General features: G+C 32.8%; 2 protein-coding genes across 5 annotated transcripts; both read left to right on the top strand.

Annotated features, from left to right (window-relative positions):
* LOC102610637 (uncharacterized) lies at positions 1-8,661 on the top strand. 4 transcript variants are annotated; one of them, XM_025102090.2, is made up of 23 exons: positions 1-276; positions 412-503; positions 601-644; positions 722-785; positions 935-1,049; positions 1,140-1,207; positions 1,281-1,378; positions 1,684-1,855; positions 2,035-2,257; positions 2,578-2,692; positions 2,911-3,020; positions 3,171-3,263; positions 4,037-4,165; positions 4,337-4,470; positions 4,960-5,049; positions 5,141-5,214; positions 5,416-5,599; positions 5,705-5,776; positions 6,602-6,641; positions 7,074-7,351; positions 7,714-7,891; positions 7,967-8,178; positions 8,300-8,661. In XM_025102090.2, exons 2-23 carry the CDS (start codon positions 447-449, stop codon positions 8,591-8,593), a joined length of 2,844 nt encoding a protein of 947 aa, XP_024957858.2. In that variant the 5' UTR covers positions 1-276; positions 412-446; the 3' UTR covers positions 8,594-8,661. The 4 variants fall into 4 exon arrangements, with proteins under 4 accessions (XP_024957858.2, XP_006488574.2, XP_024957857.2 ...); XM_006488511.3 differs by having other exon boundaries at positions 2-276; positions 434-503; positions 8,297-8,661; XM_025102089.2 differs by having other exon boundaries at positions 2-276; positions 2,914-3,020; positions 8,297-8,661.
* Positions 8,662-22,398: 13,737 nt separating this feature from the next.
* Positions 22,399-24,284, top strand: LOC102610331 (protein LIGHT-DEPENDENT SHORT HYPOCOTYLS 6-like). The gene is made up of 2 exons (XM_052432488.1): positions 22,399-23,451; positions 23,964-24,284. The coding sequence occupies exons 1-2, from the start codon at positions 22,805-22,807 to the stop codon at positions 24,145-24,147; spliced, it is 831 nt and encodes a 276-aa protein (XP_052288448.1). The 5' UTR covers positions 22,399-22,804; the 3' UTR covers positions 24,148-24,284.
* Positions 24,285-24,862: the final 578 nt, after the last annotated feature.

Raw genomic sequence — 24,862 nt, 5'->3', positions numbered from 1 at the left:
AAATTCGACACAAGTGAGCGTAAGAAGAACAAATGAAGCGGAGGGCCGGAGCCGAGCTGCCGAGACAAATTGAAAGAAATTTGGGAAACGTCCGCAATTATGGAAATATTTCGGGGGGGTAATTGCTATTTTCGCAAAAGCAATAACCACGTCGTCTCTCCTTTCGGCTTTTGCCTTCACTGTGCGAATTAGGAAAGAGATCGCAAGCAATCCCGGTCTCTTGATCTCTGTAACTTCACAAACTTCTTATTCTTGACATTCCTTAAGAAGCAAGCTGTAAGGCTCACAATCTCTGTATATCCAATATTAGAATTCAAAATGTATTAATCTAATGGTCACTAATTGAATTTCATTTTTTCATTAATTGCCTTCATTTTTGTAAATTTTAATAAAATTACAAACAAAAAAAAGAGAAAAGTTTGCTGTATTGTAGCTCGTGACACTTCATGGCATCGACCAGCAAGGTTGATTCTTCAGTAGACGACGAAGCTGAAGAAGAGGAGGTGAATTACAAGTGCCCCCTATTCTCTTAGTTATGAATATTGTAAAGTATTTAGCACATTTATATATGGAATGATTTATTTTAATTTGTTGTTGCAGTTGGAACGGTTTGATGATTTTACTCTTGCATCATCTTGGGAAAGGTAGATAGTAGCTGTGATCAATTACTTCATTGATTAGTGTTCAATGAATCTGATATGATTAACTTATATATTTTAAGGTTCATATCTGAAATCGAAGCAATTTGTCGGCAGTGGTTGGCTGATGGACCGAAGAATTTACTGGTATGCTTGCTTTTATGTCAAGGTTTTAACTTATAATTTACTTTGATGAGTGAATGTGTAATGCACTCTGGTATACTCTTTGATACTTTTATTTAATCTATTTGTATATTTAGTTTAAAATTTAATATTAGGTTCCTATCTGCTTGTAGGAAAAGGGCGCCATTCAGTTGGATTCTTCGAAAAACTTATATAAGGCTAAATCTGAGTTGAAGTATTTTATGAAGAGCTATTGCATGGAGTACTACTACGAAATAAAGAAGAGCGGTATCTAATCTTTTTTTTTTTTGGTCCCCAAAGACTTCTGATGCATGTGAGAATATTCATTTTTGTTGACTCAGTTTGTGGTTGGTGCAGGCGAATTCACAGTTTGGGACTGCACGTTTCATGATTTGCAGCTGTGCTTTGGGGTTAAGGAGTTTTTGGTACCATTTCACTTAGCATGTTGTACTCTCTAAATTGCACACTATCTTGCACATAATCTGTGTTATTGACCAGGTGATTGCTCCTCAAAGTGCCAGCGGTGTGGTTCTTGATGCCCCAGAGGCAAGCAAGCTTTTAAGTGCAGTTGCAATAGCTTTGTCAAATTGTTCCAGGTGTGCTTTGAGTTGAAATTAACTCTACTTAGCTTTCAGTGAAGCATGATAGTAGATTTGCCTCCACCCATATATTAGTGACGCACAGTAGGTTCGATGTTTGGTTTCTAAACCATGTTTGCTTGTCTCAGACTCTCAGCAACTATAAAAGTTAAACTTTATCGTTTGAGCCTCAACTGTTGTCTGTAAATGGTTTAGTATGCTGGATGAGTTTTAGTATCTTCTACTTATATCTGAATTACTGGTCTTTTTGTTGTATGAGTGCCTAAATCAATTTGTTTTATTTTGTTAATTTGGTGTTGTAGTTTGTGGCCAGCATTTGTACCAGTGCATGATCCTTCCAGAAATGCATTTATTGGTATCCAAAATATGGGAACCATTTTTACGAGGAGATTTGAGGCAGATCGTATTTGCAGCCAAGTTCCAGTGAAACTCATGCATTTGGAAGGCCTGTATGAGTTGTTTGTTTCTAAGTTTGTGAGTTTTTGACCTAGTTCATATTTTCTAGTATAACTACCTTGCAAATCAATCTACTTGTATCATTTTGAAATGCTTCAGGGGAACTTATACTTTTATCGTATGCTTTTTGTTATTGATGAAATGTAACCGTGTCTCTTCCTTTTAAAATCTCTCTACTTTTTCATATAATGCTGAAGGCCTACTCCACGTTGGATTTCTCAATGCATGTCTTCAAAGTCCGTTTTACAATGAAGCTAACTTACAAAACCCTTCCCTATGATGATGATGATGATATGCGAGGAGAAGATGTGGAAAATACAGAACCTACAGACTTTCCTGGTGGTGAAAGTGGGACTAGAACACAGTGGGATGATGACTGCCCTTGGAGTGAGTGGTACTCTGCGGAAGACCTAGTAAAAGGTGACATTCACGTATTCATAGTCTTCTTTTCGGGATTGGATTGTAAATTTTTGGTGTTGGAGATGAAACACTTATCCCTGAGATAGCGCATATTTAAATAATACTCATTCTTGCCATGCTTTCTTGCCTTTTAATTTGTTTGCCCTGAACCCTATGCATAGCCTGGAGGGACGAGAAGTGGGTGTGAGCAGTTAGGTTCTTTGTGATTTACCCGTATACAAAATAATGTTAGTGTCAAGCTAAGAAAGCATTTTCTCTTGTCTTTAGCCTTTCCTCCATAAATTCGTTTTGTACTTGTATTTAATGAAGTATGCATCCAGGGTTCGGATTGGTAGTCATATGGTCAGAGAAGACGGTTGAAGGTTCATTTGAAATGGCTGAAATAGAAAATTCTTCACCCCATGAAGCTGAGAAGTGGATTTTGTTCCCGAATATGTACGATCTATCTTTCACTCAATTGTATATATGTACTGACACACATCCACAAACACTCACATATTACTATAGTATTGTATTTATAAATGTACATTCTTATGTATACTTGGCAGCTGTGGTCTTTGTTGTTGAAAGTAAGGAGACTCAGTTTCTTGTCCAGTAGATATGAATATGATGCCTTTCCGACTTTTTCATGATAATTATTTTTTTGGTTCTAGAAGTGACAGTTGGAAAGGAAATAGAATCGGATTTGCTTCCCAGTTGCTTCTTCTCATTGATGCATTAAAAATGTCTTTTGAGGCTCAGTTTATGGAGGATTTTGTGTCAGGTTTGAGCAACTTACTTGGAACTATCTTGTGATATGTAATCTATATGTTTGATTGTAATAACCAGTTGCAGCTTGTGGTAGAATTGGTTGGATATTCCACTTTATGTTGTTTAAAGTTTTCCCCAAACCTTCATGGTGGTTTTGTAACAGTTGAAAACCCTGGTTCGGATAATTTGAAGTCCTCAATGGTTATACCCTCTCCAACAATTATCGATCGTGTTCTTAAGGATCTTTTTCACGAGGGTACAGTTTACCTCCATCTTAATTGGCTTCTGTGCAACGCTATTGATAGTCATTGTTAATTATGGCTTCAGTTAAGGCTGTGAAACTCTCTTCTATACTTTGTTACATCTGTTCGCTCTGAAAATGCACTCGCTATTTGTCTTGAAAATAGAAAATATTATCAAGCATTGATGTTCACTATCAAAATTTAGGTTACTCACCACTTTATCAAGTTCTTTATTCTTCATTCATCTTTCTTGTATGTCATCTTTCTTGTATTTATACATTTATGAAACAACGTGCTAGAGAGAGCTTGTACCTACAATTTATATTGTGAATGCACTTCTTAACAATTTGTAGATTTTCAGGAAAAGAACTCTTATCTTTGCTTCATAAACATTTGTATATCAGCAATCTCTAATTTTTTGAGAAAGTCATCTATCTTTTCATTTATTTGACTGTGTTAATGATCTATTCAGTTTTTGTTCTACATTTTTTGCAATAATCCCCCGCTTTTAGCTCGTTTGACATTTCAAATGCAGATTACGTAAAATAAAAAGCACTTCTTAACAATTTCTAGATTTTCAGGAAAGAACTCTTATCTTTGCTTCATAAACATTTGTACATCAGCAGTCTCTAATTTTTTGAGGAAGTCATCTACCTTTTAATATATTTGACTGTGTGTTGATCAACGTTTGGAAAGATCCTGGATTTGGATGTAAGAAAACACTTATCATTATTTTTTTTATAAGAGATTATGCTCACAGTTTTAAATGTTTGCATGCTACCTGTAGGAGTGCAACTCCCAGATTTTGCTAAGGAGGAGCATAGGAGCTCTCGATCCATTAAAGGCGCACGTCTTGAATCTCTTTTTGCACAGTTTTGTTTACATTCTTTGTGGTTTGGCAACTGCAACATACGTGGTATGTCTGACAAGGGGTACAACTTATTTGCAAAGTAACATTGTATAAACTTTCAAAAAAGAAAAAAACATCATTGTCAGTGGCATATTTTGCATTAGTTCTGAGAGATTTACCAAGTGTGATGTTATTTCATCTTTCTAACTAGATTTTTTAACATTTATGTGTATTTAGCTATTGCTGTGCTTTGGATAGAATTTGTTCGAGAAATTCGTTGGTATTGGGAAGAGTCACAGCCATTGCCCAAAATGCCGGTCAATGGTTTTATTGACCTATCAACTTGTTTGATTAACCAAAAACTACAAATGGTAAGCAACTGTACATATCTTCAAAAGGACATTGGGAAAGCTTGTTTCTACACTTATTTGATAGCTAAGCATCTGGAGTTACATGTTGGAAAGTTACATGTTTGCCTTCAACTTTTAGAGGGCTGGCCACAAAATGGTTTCTTCTTCAATAAGTTAATGGTTGTTCACTGACAAGGGTCACTTTCTCTTATGAGCTAAAATTAATGTGGGATAAAATATGTTATTCGGGGAGATAATTTGAAAATTAAAAGAATTGCTTAAATTACAAACTTTGAGTTGATGTGGCATCAAGCTACCAGGAGTTTTTTGGTTGGATTCAATAGGTTGAGTTTCCATGGTGGTTTTGTCTCTTTTTTTATTCTTGATATGGGAGAAATATTACATCTGGGCTAGGGTTGTAGATCTTAAGACCTGTGAACTGCCTTGTTATTTCTTTCTAAAGCATTTGTATGGCAAGGAAAAATCATTTCATTTTGCTGCATGATTCAGCTTGCCATATGCATCGAGAAGATGCGTGAACTAAATGAAGAGTTTCAAGATTGTATTGGAAGCAACGATCCTTCTCCTGCTAATATCAAGGTTGGAATGGTGCTTTAGTTTTATCTTCTTCTGTTAGTGCTTCTATTTGTTTTTGAATTTGAGAAACCAGCATGTACTTATGAAATGGCAGGAAGACGGTCAAGCTGTGGATGGGTCAAATAACTTGCGAATACCTGATGAAAACTTTGATCGGAATTGTGACAGGTGAACCAAACAAGTGAGAGCTCTTTGGTTTTCTTTTTTAAGCTGGAGTTACTCATTTACATTGCTCTTATAAAAAGGTTGATTAAAATTGCTCATGATTTTGGTTAAAATCATGTTTGAGGCTAGAACGTTTGACTTTTTACACGGGAGGATTCAGCTTCATCCATTTCTATGTGCCTAATATTGTTGTTCACGACACAGCCAATTGACAGCAGATGGCTTACGTGAATCTGGAAATGCCATACAGAGATATACTATGAAGCCTCAAGATGTGGCTTCCATTGACAAAAAGCCTTCAGATTTTGTCAGGAGAGGTTCAGCTGGCAAAGTGGGGTCTATGATGCTTTTGAAGTCATACCAGAGCATGCATGCCCCATTCACTCAGGTTCCACCAAATATGTTTGGACCATTTGACCTTCATACGACTTCTTAATTCTCCAATCAAATTGTAGTGAACATAACATTTATCTTTTTCTCTATTTCTTGACAGGATGCACCGCTTATGACAGAAGACATGCATGAAGAACGTCTTCATGCTGTTGAAGCCTTTAGCAATTCATTTGTAAGCTCCAATTATTTTATACAATTTCTTTGTTCTTCAATGTCATTTGATTGATTATTATTGCGGCGGCTCCAGTCAAACCAACTTTTTATGTGGACTAGTTGGAGCCTATTGAACTGACAATGGACCGACAGCTATGGTGGTCTTTTAAAGGCATTCTTACTAATTCAAATGGGAAGTTTGTAACCTGTTTGGCTGTTTATGGTTCGTTTTAAATATTGGAACTTGCGGAGTTCTGTCTAGATATCAACAGATGAACTGTCTAAGCTGTTAGATCCTTTTTCTAAGAAAGCCATTTATGCTTTGTTCTTTGGCTAGGAGATTATGGATATTTTTTGGCTTATTGGATAGTTTTTGTACAGATTGTTTCCCTTCCTCTGTTTTGTCTTTTAGTTTATCTATGTCTATGTGGAGACTTGTTCACTTTGTTCTCTGATCTTTCTTCAATGAATACAGATTTCTTAGTTTCTTCTCAAAACAAGAGAGAAAAAAGATGAGAAAAAGGTGTTATGCTTCCATAAGTACTAGATTTTGACCTCAATGAAATAATTGTAAACTGTTAAAGCATGGGTTATACTGTGTATTAAATATCTCTGGGTATGTGCTAATACATTCATGCTTGATTGCGCTTGTCACCAAGTGAAGAAAGCTCTTTTATTCAGGGCCATACACACAATATAAATAGTTCTCCATAATGATTAGTATTCTTTTTCCCAGGCATATGCAATATAAATAGTTTTCCATGATATTAGTTTTCCATTTTTCTGGTTTCTATCATGAATTTCATCATCAGCTGATAAAGCAGTGCCTACCATTTTATTACAGGAATTTTCTGCTCAATTGGAGAGAGATATCTTATTATCAGGTAATAAATAGATTCCAATTTCTATTCTTCATCATAGTCTGAAAATATCATTAGTTTCAAGTGTCATTCGATGCTTGCCTTCATTGGCTATTTTTCCTATCCCAAGAAATATGATAATTTATTTAGATGGATGATAATCTTGAATGGTTAGATGCTACAATACCAAACTTTTGAAGAGGAGTGCACACAATGGCAACCCTCTCTGTTCCTTTGATATTCTAAGAGTATGCTAGGTCATTTGCATGATAAAATGCTACAGTTTATTTGCTGTCTTTCCTCTACTTGCCAAGCTGTGGATTCTTAGCACACATCATGATCTGCCTCATTTGTCAATGTGATGCTTAAATTTGTTTGATTTTCCTCATTCATGCTAATGTATCTGTTTATCTATTTTCTTACTGGAATATACTTTTTTCTAAAAATTTGGAATAGACATGTCAGCATTTAAAGCGGCAAATCCAGATGCTGTTTTTGAAGACTTTATCCGGTGGCATTCACCTGGAGATTGGCTAAACGATGATGGTAAAGAAAATGGTCCATCCGGAATTCCTGCAGTGGAGGATTTAAAAGAAAATTGGCCTCCTCAGGGACGACTTTCACAGCGGATGTCTGAGCATGGTAACTTGTGGCGGAAAATTTGGAATGAAGCCCCTGCTGTATCAGCATCTGAGCAGAAACCACTACTGGATCCTAATCGAGAAGGAGAGAAGGTCGGTTTGGAAAAGTAATACTAGTTGTTTGAAATTGTAGTTTAAGACTGGAGGTAAAAATTTTAAGTTTGAGAAAGAGTAGTTATTGACAGAACTCCTTGCCATGCATGTTTTTTTATAACAATATGAAAAGAGAAACCTTGATGAAGACAAATATCAATCGAGGACTAAAATGCAGCCCCTTTGGCCCTTGCAGATTTCTAGCAGGGAACCTCTTGAATTTTTTTCTTTTTTGCCTCTTTTTCCCTCTCTTGCAATGAATAAAAGTTGGTTTAAGTGTTGTTTTTCTGAAAGCTGGGATTCCAGATTGCTTATCATGTGCATGCTAAAGATGATTTATTATGTGTTCTTGAAATCTGCAGATCCTACATTATCTAGAAACATTGCGACCCAATGACCTGCTTGAACAAATGGTTTGTACTGCCTTCAGAGCATCAGCTGACACACTGAACCAGACTCATTTTGGAGCATTGAAGCAAATGGCAATGAAAATGGACCAATTGTACATCACCATGTCATCTGTGTTAAAGCCATTGCAGGGTATACCTTTTCTATTTTCCTTTTATTTTTATTTATTTCTTGTTGTGTGCTGAAGCATGAACTTTTTGGTTGCAGCAAATAATTTATCTGGTGATAGTGAGACCATTGAAGACCTAAGACGGTTGTGTGTTGTCTTTGAGCACGTTGAGAAGTTACTAACTGTTGCAGCTTCTCTTCATCGCAAGTTCTTGCAGGCTCCACGCATTTCTGAAGCAATTTTCAGTGACTTCTACGATTTTTACCTTCCAAAAATGGGAAGGGGCTCAGGGCAAGAAGATGTTCAAATGGTAAGACATCCTTCGTCCCTGTGCAATGACACCTCTGAATGAAGCACCATTTTGATTGATTTAATAGAAAGTGTGAAATCAGCTTAGAAACTTAGTTTTATCACCTTGTTTCTGTTAGGAGTTTGACATGAAGTTGCGGTTGAGGAATCATGAGCGACAACTTGTATCGAATATGTTCATGCCACCCACAGCTAATCAGTCATGGAGAAAAGTTTTGAGCATGGGTAATCTTCTCAATGGTCACGAACCAATCCTCCGTGAAATCATATTTTCCTCGAGTGATCATGTCAATGGAGGTCATTATGCCCCTAGCACTCCCAGAGCTTATCAACAAGAAATAGAGACGTATCGAATGTACATATGTGGAACCTCCAATGATCTTCGTGTAGCACTTTCTGTCACCTCATGTGATTAATCTCCTCTACATTAATGTACATTGGTAGTTCTTTTCTGTATAGATTTGATTTCGTCCATTCTTTTCAATTTTTGAGTATTATTCAATTTGCATCGAGATAATAACATGATTAGATGATCTTTTAGTTATAATAAAACAGGGTTACTACTTGCCACCACGAGATAGCGTTGTCAAGTTTACAACATAAAAGTAACGTTACGGTGCGGACATCATGATGAAGATGAAGGCTTGCTTGACGCTGCTAGGTCTTCATTCACCTATCAAAAAGGATGGTCCAAAATGGAACGCGGCACAGTGGGGTCATTGGTCAAGACCCTCGAATATGTGATAATATTGTTCACTCAATCAACACAGGAGACAAAGCTAAAAAGCAAACCCTACCCAGTACCCACTCAAAAATAAAAATTATTCCCGACTTGTGTATGTCTTGATTCCCACCAAAATCTGGCTAAATAAAATAAGAAATTCTTTATTCATTTTTTTAAAAAAAAAAAAAAGAAAGAGAGAAGGAAAATGAAAGCAACACTTGTTTGTAGAGATTTCACAGACACCTTGTCCTTTTTTATTTATTTTTTAACGAAAAAAATCATATTAAAATTTAATGAGACATTCGACAGAGGCATTTCATGCTATAGAAGATTACAAGATGCATAAAGAAGGGAAATAAAAAATCCATCATTTTGATTCAATTTATGGGATCAACTTTTGGCTAAAGATAACATTTTGAACTATTATATGCATGTAGTTTTCCTTCACCTTTATTTTATTTTTTCCCTTTAAATCTAAATTATTTTATATGGCATGTGGGGTTTATACACCCAATTAGTCATTCAAAGCTTTTATGACTAAGAGGGTCAGCATCACAAGAAAATAGACCCTACATCAGAAATGGAAGCACAAGACACGAATGGTGTGGGTGATCAGTAGCAATAAATAATTTTAAAAACAAACAAAATGTTATGTGTACTCAGCCGATTGAGATTCCTTTCCTTCTCGTAATAAACTTACAAACATATCAACGCTGTTAATACGACTCAACCAAATTGAATGAATGAAACATCATGCGTCAAGAAATAGATCTTTGATCATTTGGTATAAGATTTCAAATGAACGAATACATGTACCAGAACTACTAACTTTCTGCTTAATATCTGCTGTATTAGTGTACATTTTTATCTTTAATCATTTGAGTCAAAAATGACAAATCTTTGCATTAATATGGGTCTGAATTCTGAATCATCAAGCTACGTATGGATACAAATTCATTTCTCTCTTCATTCATTGCATCCATTTTCTTGACAAGTCTTAATCTTGTTGCTCGATTTTCTTTCTGCAGGTTATATTTTCGTGGCTTTTTTTTTTATTTGTTGGAAATTTTGTCGATAATTGTTTCCTCACAAATTAAAGTCATTATAGACCCGTAATTATTGTTTGCTCATTAGAGGTTACACATACAATCCATGAGATGTTCGGTTCATCAGCCCGCCTCCTACTTCTTATTCAAAACTTTAAATTTTAAGTTACACTCCTAAATTGCATTGCAGATATCTCTAGTTTTTGTTTAGATATTATATGTAATATATTATATTTATGTAAGGAAATGAGAACAAAAACTCGGGAATTAACAATGAAAATTTCCTGAAACGTAAGGTTTGTGAACTGAGAGGGAGGGCATTGTATTGTAATATGATTCTCTTATTATTATTTAGAATATTTGCAGCCATTTATGAGTGGAGATTTCAAATGTGGGATAAGTCTAAAGATATCCCGTGGTTTTGATTTTCTTAGCTAAATGGCTAGGGTTTGATTGCTTTGCTTGAGGTGATGAATAATGAATAAAAACAATCGTTTGTGGTGGGGAAATGCTACCTATGATCATAAACATATAAAATTCGAATCAAATTATAAAGAAAAATTTTGTGGGGGCAATGAAGTTGACATCTTTATTGTCTTGAATTTAGATCTGTGAATTATGAGAGCATTGGATGCGGTTTCGTTTATTTTACTTAAAAATTTCGAAATAAATAAATTCGTATCATAAAGATAATTGCATAACACCGTACGATATAAGCACTATATATCTTGCGTTACGCCACTCTTTATAAATTATTATCTTCCATTCAATTAAATCCATTTATTTTAAAAGTAGGGAGTTCTTCCCTCTACAAATTTGAAGCTACAGAACGTTACTTAGCTATAATTTAAGTATGACTAAGCAACTTATTAATTATAATACCATGCCCGTTAAATTACAACTATGTCCTGCTCCCATTCGTCCTAAAATGTCCGTGTGTTGATACATCATAATTTTGATTAAAAATAAGTTTGTGCTTCTATCCCATTATGTGATTCCCTAAAAATGTAATTTTTTTTTTTATTATTCCAGTATATATACACTCTTGTTCATTAGATTCTTGTCACAATGAGTTCACTCTTAGATTATTAATTGAGAAATAGATATACTAAACATCTAATGATAGAGAATGTATACAATCAAGGGTAAAAATTTATTTAGTTTCTCTATTTTAAGGTTAGTACCCGTTTAATCCCTATATTTATACAAGATGACACTCTTACAATAGTGTTTTTTTTTTTGGGACATTGATTAACCCCAAAAAATAAAATAAAATAAAATAAAAAGAACATATATTAATTTTTGTACAAACTCACGTATGTCCAAAAAAATAACATTGTAAAAAAATTAAATTATCAATTTTTGTGGGACATTAATAAAAAAAATTGATATATTAACTCATTAATTTACTTTTTTTTTTACATTTATAAAAAAAACTAATATACTGATTCCTCGGTAGAGTGTTCCACAAAAGTTAATATATATTCTTTTTGTTTTTATTTTATTGTCGGGGTTAAATTGATAATTTAATTTTTTTTATTAATGTCTAAAAAAGAATGTTCTTATAAGAGGATAATATTATAAAACTAAGCAAAAATAATAACGACAGAGGTGTCAATAGTTTAATTGCAAAGATATTTTTAAAATATATAAAGAATAAATGTGCACTCATCTTGAAATATATGTATTAACTATAAAATGAGTTTTTACGTTACAATAAGGGAATCTGATAAATCCTTTTAATAAATAACGCATGGGTCTATGTCGTTCTCGTGTTGGTTGCTTCAAGTTAGTGGCTTCCGTTTGGAATTAACAGCTTTATATGCTACCTGAGATTTGGGTGCTAAAGAAAGCACTTGTTAACAAGAAAATTAAAAAAAAAAAAAAAAAAAACTGCTTCTCAATAATTAATTATTGGTTGATAATTGCATGAAGGTGGTTGAAAGAAATTTAAACTTATCTTTACATGAAGAGAGATTTTGACATTAGGGAGCTAATAGATAATCATCTAGCTAAATGCTTGTGGGATTGAAACATGCATCCAACATACATATATTTTAATAGGTATTGAAAGTACACAAAACTTAAGCAACCTTCAACTTTTAAGTTATTGTTTCATGAATTTTTATAAAAATTACATGCTGAAAGACCATTGGTGTTGATTGTGACACCAAATGATTTCAATGTCTTTGCCTGAATCCAGTTACAAATTAAATTACAATGACCTTGATTTCTAGTTAATGGCGACACCAAATGATTTTGTAGTTCCGTTATGGGTTTGGTTAAGCAGCTGATCAAAGAAGCTTTTCACAAACCTAACCAACAGCTTATTAAATTCTATATTCATTAATGGGTCCGCATTAGTTTCCAGATTTCATACAGCTACATCATGGACCTTCAGATACTTGCAAAATTATCAATGGCTTTGCATTGTCTGCTGAACGTTTCTTAATGGGTTTTGTACTTTTTGTCATAGCAATTTTGTGAAATTTATTATATTTTCTGATATTTTATGAGGGCAACAGTTTAGTGTCCACGCCTACAACTCTAGAGTCAAGTCAACTTTGGTATAGAAATTATTCTCAGAAAAGGAAAACGAATTGAAAGAAGTTCAATTATTCGCCCCCACCGATAGCCAACATAGCCAAGTGTTCCAGACAGCAGTGAATGCTCCAAAAGCCACTGTATTTGAGGTTAGATATTTGTTTAGTTCTTATATTTTAAAATTATTTTAAAATATTTAATTATTTAATATGTAATATTTTTATCCTTATTTTTCTTCTATTGTACAATAACATCATTGCAATAATTTTGGAGACATTAATTAATTAATCTATAGAAAAAGTTAATTAACAAATTAAGCCATAATTATTGTTAGCAAAATGACCAATAATTATTATAATGAATGAATTGATATTTGTTACACCCTTACAAACAATCTCATAATTATTAAAGTAAATTAATACTAGCTAACTTAATGGAATGTTTAACACCCTTGCAATTTTAATTTTGTGTTAATTCTTTGTAAAAAAAAAAAACTAATTTACTACATTATTCCTAAAAGTGAAATAGTAAAAAATTAAATTTAAGGTTAATTTGTTAATTAACTTTTTTATAGACAAATTAATTAATACCTCTAAGAATATTGTTATAAAGACGTTACTATAAAAGAAAAGGAAAACTAAGGGCATGAGTGTAATATATTTAAAAATAGTAGGGATGATAATTTTTCCTGTTGGGAGGGAATTGGGATCCTGTCCCATTTGGAATGGAATTGGGACATATTTTTGTCCCAATAAAATAAAGGGACGAGAATATAGCTTTTTTTATCCAACTTGCATATATGGGATAGGACTGAGATTGACAAATCACCATCCCATCTCGTCCCATTGCCAACCCTAATTGTTGGTTTGGTTTATTATTATATTATTAAATTATTGGATATTTAAAAAAAATTGGTTACTGTCTAAATCTATAGTTTTTGAAGCGTAAGTTTTAATATTAATGTGCAATGGAAGCAAACAGACAATTAAAAATGTTAATATAAAATTATATTCAAACATGCATATAGTTAAAATAAAAATATTATTTGATTATTCTACTTTGTATTTATTCAAGATTTTTACTATATTGAATTATAATGATCCCTAAAAGAAAAAAAAAGTCAAAATTTATTTATTTATATTTGAGATTGTTCTGGATAATGGAATGAGACGGGATATTTAACGAAACGAGGCTAGTAGAAATTTTTATCTTAAAAAAAATAAAGGGATGAGAATGAGATTTTTTTTTAATCTTATTTACATATACAAGACAGGATTGTGATTGACAAATTTTGTCTCATTGCCAACCCTAAAAATCAGGAATTTTTTAATGTAATTTTTAAAATATAAAGATTAAACAGATTCTTGGACCAAAATATATATAGGGTTAAAACAACCATTTACCCTTCATATAGGACTCTCTTATAATGTATGTATGTAGGGGATTGCATATATTCCAATATATTTATATATTGTTGTTGGATACAACATCCCTTGCTTTGTTACTTCTGGTAAAGTTTCTAATATTTTGTTACATCATCAAATTCTTTATTAATCACTTAAATTATACAATAGTGTAATTAATATATCATTAGTTGAAGATCTGAATAATAATTTAAAGGTCAGCAACAAAGAATATTAAGATTTAAGTTTTGCAACCACTACTGAGGTGGGTTTGCTAATTAGGGGTAGATAGTTTACGATTCGATTCTAAAAATTAAAACCGAAATCAAAATGAATTATTGCAGTTCTGTTCTGTTCGATTCTGTATTTTGGATTTGTCTGTTGCGGTATAACACCATTAATCCACTAGTAGCTGCAAAAAATTAAAAATATTATTTGTGTATTTTTTCTCTAAATGCGCTAATAGCTCAGGTCAGATCAAGTAATGGTAGATAAACGATGCATGGTCAACACAATTTTGAAAAAAAAAAGTCTAATGCAAAAGTTAAATCCCAATCTACTAAATCAAAATATTATTCACAACTCAAAATAATTTAATTAAAGAAAAAATTTTATGAACAATAAATAAAAATATAAATGAACAAAGTCAACAACTCAAGTCTTTAGAACAGCAACAGCTGAACAAGGCTGCAACAACAGCAAATGGCGACGAGGTGGCTAAACCACGATCACGATCACTGCTGTGAGCTAGCTAACTCTATCGCCAACTAGATAGGTGGGTGTGCCATGAGTGACGGCAGTGGAGAGAGTAGCGAGACTCAAACGATGAGGAGAGCTAGAGACCGACGACGGAGAGAGTGAGAGTGAGCTAGCTAGGTGCGTGATCGTTTGGCAAAAACCGAACCGAATGTCCACCCCTATTAATACTAATTAGCAATTTTTTTTAGGTTGGACACCATAAATTAATTTGAACATTTAAAATACTTTACATAATTTTGTTGGACACTCCTATAAAAAAGACCTTAATATAAGATTTTTTTGGGTCTATGCAAAGCATACCATATATGCATTCTGATAAATTAAAACATTGCATGATTATATTGGATACTTCTATGACAATGTCTAAATATAGAGTACTGCTATTTACCCCGAACTCTAATTCCAAATTTGTACCCCGAAAGTCAAAACGCACCGTTTGGTTCGATAAGAAAAAGTGAAAAGCAAATGAAACCAAATCAAACGGTGCGTTTTGGCTTTCGAGGCCGGAATTCAGGGTAAATAATTTTTCCCCTAAATATATGTCTTCAATTTATTGCCCGTGGAATAAAATCTAACTTTGTAACATGCTAAGTTAATATTAACCCAGCTAAAAGCTTAATTCAGTGATAGACTCCGTGATTTAGTTTTACAAAGCTAATTATAAATGCCGTAGCCATGGTACATGCATGCACTAGCAGCCATTACTGTCAGAAGAAAACTATTGTAACTTTGTAAGTGCACGTGACATTTGAATGATGTTGAACGTCCTCGTATTCTCTTGCTCTTTAGTGTCACGTTTTGTCAACTCAATAACCAGAATTGAAGACACAACGATTCAGTGACTCACGAGCTGCTGCTTTAATCAAATTCACACGTAACCTCTCAGTGTGAATGAGGACAGGTGCATCAACTTTTAATTCTTACTTATTTTTCAACTGACATTTGGAATCCCACTAGCCACTGACAAAGCACACACCAACAATATATATATATATATATATATATATATATGTACACACACTTACCCGGTACTGCACCTGAATATATGCCCCCACCATCTTAAAAATACTTTTTACCCCGCAGTGCCACTAATGATCGACACAAGTTTCTATCAGTTAAAACAATGTCTCCATAGGATAGGCTGTGATTTCGACAAAACTTGCACTCGTAACTTGCTCGATTTAACAAAGTGAATTCCCTTTCCTCAAAGTGTCTTTTCTATTTTTGTTTTCTTTGCTTCATGCGTTTGATCACTGTACATTCATTTTCACTATTTTTTCTGCTTTTATATATTATGGTTTTATATGTTAAGTAGGTAATAAGGGTGAAAAAAGAAAAAAAAAAAAAAAAGGTAGTCTACCTTATAACATTTGTAAGTTGTAAGGGTCATAAAAATTGTACTAATTGTCACAAGGGAATTTCGAGTTACGTGTATATTCCAATAACTTAAGGCAAAAGTTATGACTATTGTATTATATAATGGTTGTAAACTAGCTTTACAAAAATAAAATGTCATTACTTTATAATGGTTGTATATTTCTTCTCATAAAAAATTATTATTTTTATATATATGTAGTTCACAAGCACAAATTACCTTTGTATATGGCTAAAGCATGCGGTTAGCATGGATTTGCCTCTATGATTTTATAATGCAAGAATGTAGGAATTTTCATTCCTTCCGAATCATTAGATTTATAAAATATGATAATTAAGTAAAATTAATAGAGATTTTATTCGCGACAGTGAGTCACGGGATTCAACGACCTACCGAAACAAATGAAATTAATTATTCATTCATTGAAATCAACTTAACTTGTGAACATATTTGAGAATCCAAGGCTCTTGTTATTAGTCAAGTTGGCTTTGGAAAATGATAATTAATAAGATGGCATGTGAAGAATCCTTGATCGCCATCTCAATTATTTTGTTGGAAGACTTGTGTCTTTGTTTATTTACTTAAATTTATTTCGATGAGTCATGAGCCATCAATAGATTAAACCATAATGCTTTTATATCAACATATCATTTTTAGATTTTTTTTTTTTTTTACTATTATCATGCTATTAGTTTAATATGATATGTCCAATGGCGAAACTAACTACATTTTTTTTTCTTTTTTTTGTTGGGCTATCTTTTTTTTTTTTGTGGGGGGGGGGGGGAATTTAATGCTTTTTATTAGTCCAAGATAATTTTATTAACAAGAAAATAAAGATATATATTTAATAAGGAGAGACATAATGAACTTCAACATCAAAAAATTTGTTCTAAACAACAGTTAAGATTATTTAAATGATACATTTACCTATTAAGTGATGAACTCAAATAAGATTTTAGTGATAATAGAAGAGACGACAGAATTGCATAATTTTAAAATTCTTATATAAACTTCAATAAAGGTAACTTTGCTGCTGGGTAAAGCTTTTAGTATGATAAAAAAGTTACATTTATCGCTTTTTACCATAAAATTTAAACATTAAATTACAACACCAGTACGCCACGTCACTGACATAACCGGGAGCAAATGAAAGAGGAAATATGCACCTCAGTAAAATTGGGAATATTGGGGATCTAATCGTCATTTCCGTTCATAAGATTGATTCTCTTTTTCATGTGCAAGCGGACTTTTCTCGTTCCTCCTTAATGAAGGCAGCTGTGATCCATACAATAAAACAATCATTTTTTTTTGGGGGGGGGGGGGGGGGGGGGGGGGGAATTAACCAATCAAAAACTAATAATTAAGCAGATTAAATCATTAAACTCAGATTGGCTTGGAAATGATGGACCACACTAACTCCGTTGGTGTGGCACAGACAACCAATTGATGATTAAAACTAAAAATTAAATGGATGCCATGAGTGGTACATCGTTTAATTAAAGCAATAGAAAAGCATTAATTTATTCAATCATAGTCATAAGGTAACGTATAACGACTACTGTTAATAAGATCCCTTAATTATTGACATTAAAATTAATATAGGGATTTTTAAAAGAAAAAATATATATATATAGAAGTGGCATCCACCTCTTTCCTGAGTATGTAGCTTTAATAATGCAAATTCTAATACGAAACACCATCATCAAAGGCCATTCAGTACCCCTTTCACCTCAATTAATACTACACAATCAGTCCCCAACTTTAATCACTATCAACGTAGCATATTGATTATAGTTTAAGGTCCAAAAAGAAAACATGGCCTACATGATTCTATTAAATGCACAAACTAATGAATATTGACCACCACAATGCATTATTTTGTATAAGATAAGCCGTTTTTCCATAATACATTTAATTTAGTAAAAAAAAACCCGAACAAAGGTTTGTACAGTTCCTGCTATTTCAGCCAGGTTAAATGATTTGTACGAATAATCTCTTAAAACTTGTTTTACAAACTTTTGTAAGCCACAATCTATATAAAGCCCGAAACAAATAAAAATATTTTCTACTCACATTTACATATCTTAAGGAATGATGTAGTTTATAATTTTTTTTTTTTAAATTTTAAAGAACCTCGGTAGCTTTTACTCTTTTTGTTTGTTAATGAAGAACTTAATATGTTTATAACTTTGAATTAACTATTTGTTATTATTAATACAATAACTAAATCATGTAATCTCTTCTAATACAAGAACAAACTATTTTTTAGAATAAAATATTTGTTATTATTAAGCATTATTATTAAGTAATATAATACTATTATTTTTAAATAAATATAATAATATTATATTTTCAAATAAAGATAGTATGTAGTAATATTATTAATTGTTTATGAATATAATAATATTATTTTTAAGTAATTTTAACTTAGAATCAATGTAAATTATTATTTTTAACTAAATACATTAATTATATATTTAAATAAGTTTAATATTATTTTTTTATAAATGTAACTTATAAAATAATATAATAATTTATAAAGAAACATAATAATATTATTTCAACAAATATGATATTTTTTTATTAAATATAATTATGTTAAATTTAATCAAAGAAAGGTAAAAAATAAATAGTTAAGAGTGGATTCCCACTCCCACCTCTCCTATGGGAGAGGAAATCTCACTCCCCATTTTTTAAAATTGGTGAGGCTCACATAGTGGGATTCTTACTCTTTTTCTTAAAATATGTAAGTAAATATTAAAGTGAGAATAATCCACACTCGTTACTGAAACTCCAATAAATAAATATAACATAAATAAATAAAATTATTTAATCTCTTATAATACAAGAGCACAAGGGTAAATGACCACTCTCCCTTATATGCGTACATAAAGAAAAACACAAAGGTAAATTCACCTTTTCTCCATAGGGTTATCAGTTATGCTTTACTTCCCATTGCTAGAATGCTAGTTCTCCTCCAAAAAAATGGCCTGACATCTCTAACTCTTTTTTAGTATTAATGTTATTTTTTGGATTTTTTTTTTTTGGGTATGATGGGTGGTAAAACACCCGTGGTGTTATGCATAAGATTTATAATAATAATAAAAACTTTATTTTCTCTAAAATAGAAAATTAATTTTTTTTTTCATTGGCGGACCATGTAGATGTAATGTAATGATGTTTCATATCATTTTGTTGTAAAATAAAAGGACGGTCCGAAATCATTAATTTTAGGGAGGACTAAAAGAAAAATTAACTCCAAGACTTTCTCCTATTATTATTATAATTTTTTTTATAAAAAAAATTATAATTGTTGTAACTTATAATCGGACGTTTCGGTATAAAAATGAATAAACTGAATAATAAGGTCAGATGGATGAGTTGATAAATTTAGAGAGCCCCTTACTATTAAGATTGTTGCGATTATATAAGGTAGAAAAAAGAAAAAGTAAGTAAACATAGCTTGCAAGGCATGCATAGGAAGATAGGAAAAGCAGCTTTTGTTTGATGCGACGTCCAGGAATGAAACTGCAAAAATTAATCTCCTCACAAAAATAGAGCTCTGTGAATTTTCTAAATTTGGATGAGCAAGAGACAGTGTTTGATTAGAGAGAGATTTCACTCAAAACAATAATGATGATGATCTGTGATTTCAGTCTTTTACACAACGCAACCCAAGTCGTTTCAAAAAGGTCAAATCTGTCGAGTCATCCGGCCATTTTAATTAGAAAAATTAAGCCAAGCCAGCCTTCCCCGATTTGGGATATTTTGTACGCCACTGCCTTTGGTTAGCCTTTCACGATGACGATGATCAATTGATGATGATGTAGAGTATAAAACTCTTTATATTATAAATTTATCAAATGAATGAAAGCACTCATCATAATTTTATTCAACATTAGTAATTTGTAGGTTAAAGAATCACATTTATAATTCCTAATCTCGTATTAATTGTTGTACTTTGATTTGAATCACTTCGATTTGAATCAGGTGTCATATCCCAAATTGTTGCACTTTGTAATTAACTGGAAATCAAACTTAGGTGATGAGAATGTTAGGTAAGACGAAGAGTCAGATATAAAATGCATGGGTCTTGTCACAGTTCCAAAATTTGTAGTCAATAAGTACATAATTAACGATTCTGAAGTTAGTAACAACAAAGATCCTCCATTAATAACTTGAAAAGGATTATTAAATGTTCCATTGATTTTAAGGTTGCGGGCACTAGAAGTCTAGAAGAAAAATAAGTTAAAAACGCTTGGATATTGAATTCGTCCAAATCCTATTCGAAAAGGACAAACCCTAGTTCCATGAGTTACCATGACATTCGTTTTAGACAAATTTTGACACAGTGGACCAGGCGAAAGATCATTTAGCTTGCTCGAAAACTTATTAAAGACCAGTTTTGACCCGATAAAGTTAAGCTTAAAATGGTGGCAAGAGGAGATAAAATGTTAAGTGGTGATGGAGTTTACACATGTAATTGTCACTGCCAGCGGTGAAACCACACTTGCGCAGACGCTGGCCTTGACCTTGACCGACTTTAATGAATATTTTACCCCAGTGAAAACCCTAACTTAATTACTTGTCATCGGGGCCCCGGTCCTTACCTTCTTAACAACAAGTAGTCAATCCACGTGCGAATCACGCATTTGTGCACTATTGACTTCTATGTGGAATTTGGAGTACACGCAGTAGAGAGAGCGTGAGATTGATGCGCTAATAAGCGGAGAGAGGGAGAGTGGCAGGGCCGCCGGGGGTGAATATGAAACATGTCACGTCGTTCGGGGGCCACCATGTGATTGTTTGATTGTGAAATGTGAATCAAATCAATACATTTTCAAAATGGTCTAATAACATTTAGTCCCCCATATTTTATAATAAACACAATTAAAATATAATTGTAATATTTTATATATAAAAGTTACCGCCTCACAAATGAGATCTGAACAACATTATCTATAGAACAATGTTCTAACCTAGAATTTTTAAATATGAAAAATTTTAAAAAATACATAAATTGTGCTGTTTAAATACTTTAAATTTTAAAACTCTTAAACCCCACGGTTTTAAAGTTTTTCTGAACTTTTCCCACACTTTAAGATACCGAACCAAAAAACTATTATATATATATATATATATATATTTGAATAAAGTAAAAGTGCCGCCAACAAATAAAAAGAACACAATTTTAATACATTAATAGACAAAAAAATTTGTCTTAAATGTATTGAAATCTATTTTTTTATATATATATTTTAGTATGCACCATTATTTTAACAAAGTGAGGATGCCTTCGATATAAAAAGACTACACACACACACTGATCGGGGCTAGACTTGGTGAAAGCATCATTACTCTTTGTACATATAGTCGTTTTATCATAATTTTTGGTTGAATAATACTATAATTGATGATCAATCGAAAGATAAATCTAATAACTTCCAAATCTATTTAGCAATATGATTAATCCATTAATTGAATATTAGATCGATCGAAACTAAAATATTTCTAAAGAAATATAGTTCCATGTAAATTTGTAGTAAAATTAACAATTGAAAATGTACTATGCACTTTAGGTATGTCCGTTGAATTGAATTCAATACTGAGCATTAAATCAACAGTGGGAATTTATTTTTTTTCTTTAACAACTATTGATTTAGTGCTCAACAAAATTTCTTTATCCACGCCCTTTATCATTAGACTTTTGCCTCATATGCTTATCAAATATCGACCAATTAAGTACATAAATGCACATATATGATACGGCAATATTATATTTAACGGTGGTAAGTGCATACATTGGAAGCATTTTAATTTTTTTTTTCTCTCAATTTTATCGAGGATATTACTTATTAAAAAAATTAATAACTTAAGCCAAATATTACTTAGTTAAACTAATCATATAGCTCCCCACCCTATCTTTGAGGTTGGGGGTTTGAGCATTCTTATGGATATGATATTTTTTTTTACACTTTAAATTTTTAAATTAATTAAGCTTCAACTTTGATACCATGAGTAAAGTCTCGCTCAACATTAAGTTCTCAACGAGCATAATATTGAATTTGTATTATACTCAACAATTAATATTTTAAAGGATGTAATTGTCAAATTATTAATTTCGTTACCCAATTTTTTTACCGAATTTGAGGACGATGCGGTGACCATCATAAAATAATGCAAACTGTGCAATTATTAATAATTTCATAAAAAATCCGAGATTGCAATGTTATTATTACCCCGTCTAAATTATGAAAATGAACACTCGTCAAAAACCCCCCGCTCTCTCTCTCTCTCTCTCTCTCTAGAGAAGTTTTTTTCTCCATCTCAAAGGAGTATAATTTGTATTTGTATTTGTATCTGTATTTTTTTTTGGTTTATTCAAAAGAGTCTCAGTCATTCATTCATCTTATACATTTCCTTTTACGTCCCATCAACAAGAGCCTTCTCTATTCTCTCTTTCTCTCTCATTAGTTTCTTTAACTTTCTCCGTATCCAAAAAATTAAAAAAAAAAAAAAAAGCTCTCTCTCAAAAAAAAAAAAATTCTCCCCCAAAACCAAAACCCCTCTGATTCTCACAAATAAAGAAACTCAAAACTCCACTCTTTTCCGTGAAACAAAATCAAGAGAAGAGATTATGCTGAACATTCAAACATTTCCCTTCAATAACGTTCCATTATCCCCAGATCAAACCTAGCTACCTAATTCCTCAAAAAGGAGGAGCAAAAAGTAAAGTTGAAAATTGGTGATCATTCAATACTCATTCAGTTTGCGTCATGGATTCAGAGCCAAATACTGGCGAGGGTTCATCATCATCATCAACAGCAGCTGCAGCTGCAGCTTTACAACAACAACTACAACAAGCACCAGAATCATCGACATCACCACCAGCAGCAGCAGCTCCACCGAGTCGGTACGAGTCACAAAAACGCAGAGACTGGAACACTTTCTTGCAGTATCTTAAAAACCACAAGCCCCCATTAACGTTAGCGCGCTGCAGTGGCGCACACGTCATTGAGTTCTTGAAATACCTTGACCAATTTGGCAAAACTAAGGTTCACATCTCAGGCTGCCCTTATTTTGGTCACCCAAATCCCCCAGCTCCTTGTGCTTGCCCCTTAAAGCAAGCTTGGGGGAGTCTTGATGCTTTGATCGGACGGCTGAGGGCTGCTTATGAAGAGAACGGTGGGCGGCCCGAGTCAAATCCCTTTGGGGCTAGAGCTGTTAGAATTTATTTGAGGGAAGTCAGGGAAAGCCAGGCTAAAGCTAGAGGGATACCCTATGAGAAGAAAAAACGGAAACGGCCTGTTGTTACCGCCGCCTCTGGAATTAATAGTGGTCAATCTAGTGGCACTAGTTCCGGTGCCGGCGCCGGTGAGGCTAGTGGAAATGCAACTGGTGCTGCCACAACTACAACAGTATAGTGATCATCTATCCTTTTTTTTCCCCCTTTCTTCTTCTTCTTTTTTATTTTCTGTTAATTTCTAATGGGATGGTATGCTGCTATCAGCAATCAGCAACATATATATGTCTGAGAGCGATTCTCTTATAATTGGAACAAGAATTAGATAGAATTAATTCTGGTAATATCATTAAGCAATCTTCAAATCATCATCTGTCTAGCCAGCTAGCGAGCTCTTTAATTAACATTGAAATTGGAAGATTCTAATCTTTGCACTTAATTTGCTCCTAGTATATATGATTTTGTTTTTCGTTTTAAATAAAAATAAAAAATTTGTTGTTTTGACTTGGTAAGCACTCCAATAAGAGGGTTTACATATTTAATCTTTGTGAAAGGAAAATTCCTCCACTAGAGATCACTACATAGTGCTAGAGATCGAGAGATCAAATTGACCATTAATATTAAACTGTTGATTTGACAATTATTTAGTAGTTGATAGTTTTGCCCATTTCTTGTTTTGTTTCTACTGTTAGCGTAAGATTTGTTTCTAGCTCCAACTCGGAGTGCGGAGACAGCAGGCGGAGTAATTTGTTTGCAACAAGGGCTACACTTAACGTTACATCTTCTTCTCTCCAGTCTTCATTCACCAGTAGCAAGACTGTGCAACTGGTCCCGGCTTATCTGCATATTATGCACACGTGCGTCTCTGATGATTAACAACACATTTTACACTTTCAGTTGTGTGTGTGTGTGTATGTATATATATTAGACACACACACGCACACACACATATATATTGAATCTCAAGATTTTGTTTTCAGAAGTTTAAAAGAATTTGGGTTCTGTTTATTTTTCTTTCGGATTTTGAAATTACGACTCTGTGGCCTCTGAAAACAACATTTCTTTGTGATGACAACCATTAGAAAGAGAAATAAGGGCCGCAAATGAAGTGCCATGCTAAGCATCAATGAATTGAATGGAAGAAAAAAATAATAATAATAATTCTTTTGATTGCTGCTCTTTATATTTTATTTTTGGGTAACCACCACCTCAATATGAAAAGGACCAGTAGCCAACCCTTGCTTCCATTGTATTGTATATATCTTATTATATCTCATAATAATTAAATATAGTATTATTCTATTTTGTTATCATTATAATAACGTATAGAGATTAGAGAGACCCACCACTCACTCACCAACAGAAACCCATTTCTCAAATTTCACTCTCGACCCATATCCAATAGAATCATAAATCGTTTTATATATCTTGTATTGTTTGTTTGTTAATTTTTAAATATGATATTGTGCCTTTTTCGTAGATCAGTTTTCTTCTTTTTTGTTGTGGCTTTTTGTAGAATCACATAATTATTTCATTTAGAATACTTTGATTTCTCACTTTTTTTTTTGGGTGCATTTGTCACTTTAACGCT

This window comes from Citrus sinensis, chromosome 8 (genome assembly GCF_022201045.2).
Source record: "Citrus sinensis cultivar Valencia sweet orange chromosome 8, DVS_A1.0, whole genome shotgun sequence".
NCBI lineage: Eukaryota > Viridiplantae > Streptophyta > Magnoliopsida > Sapindales > Rutaceae > Citrus > Citrus sinensis.
This window is presented reverse-complemented; position numbering and strand designations above follow the sequence as displayed.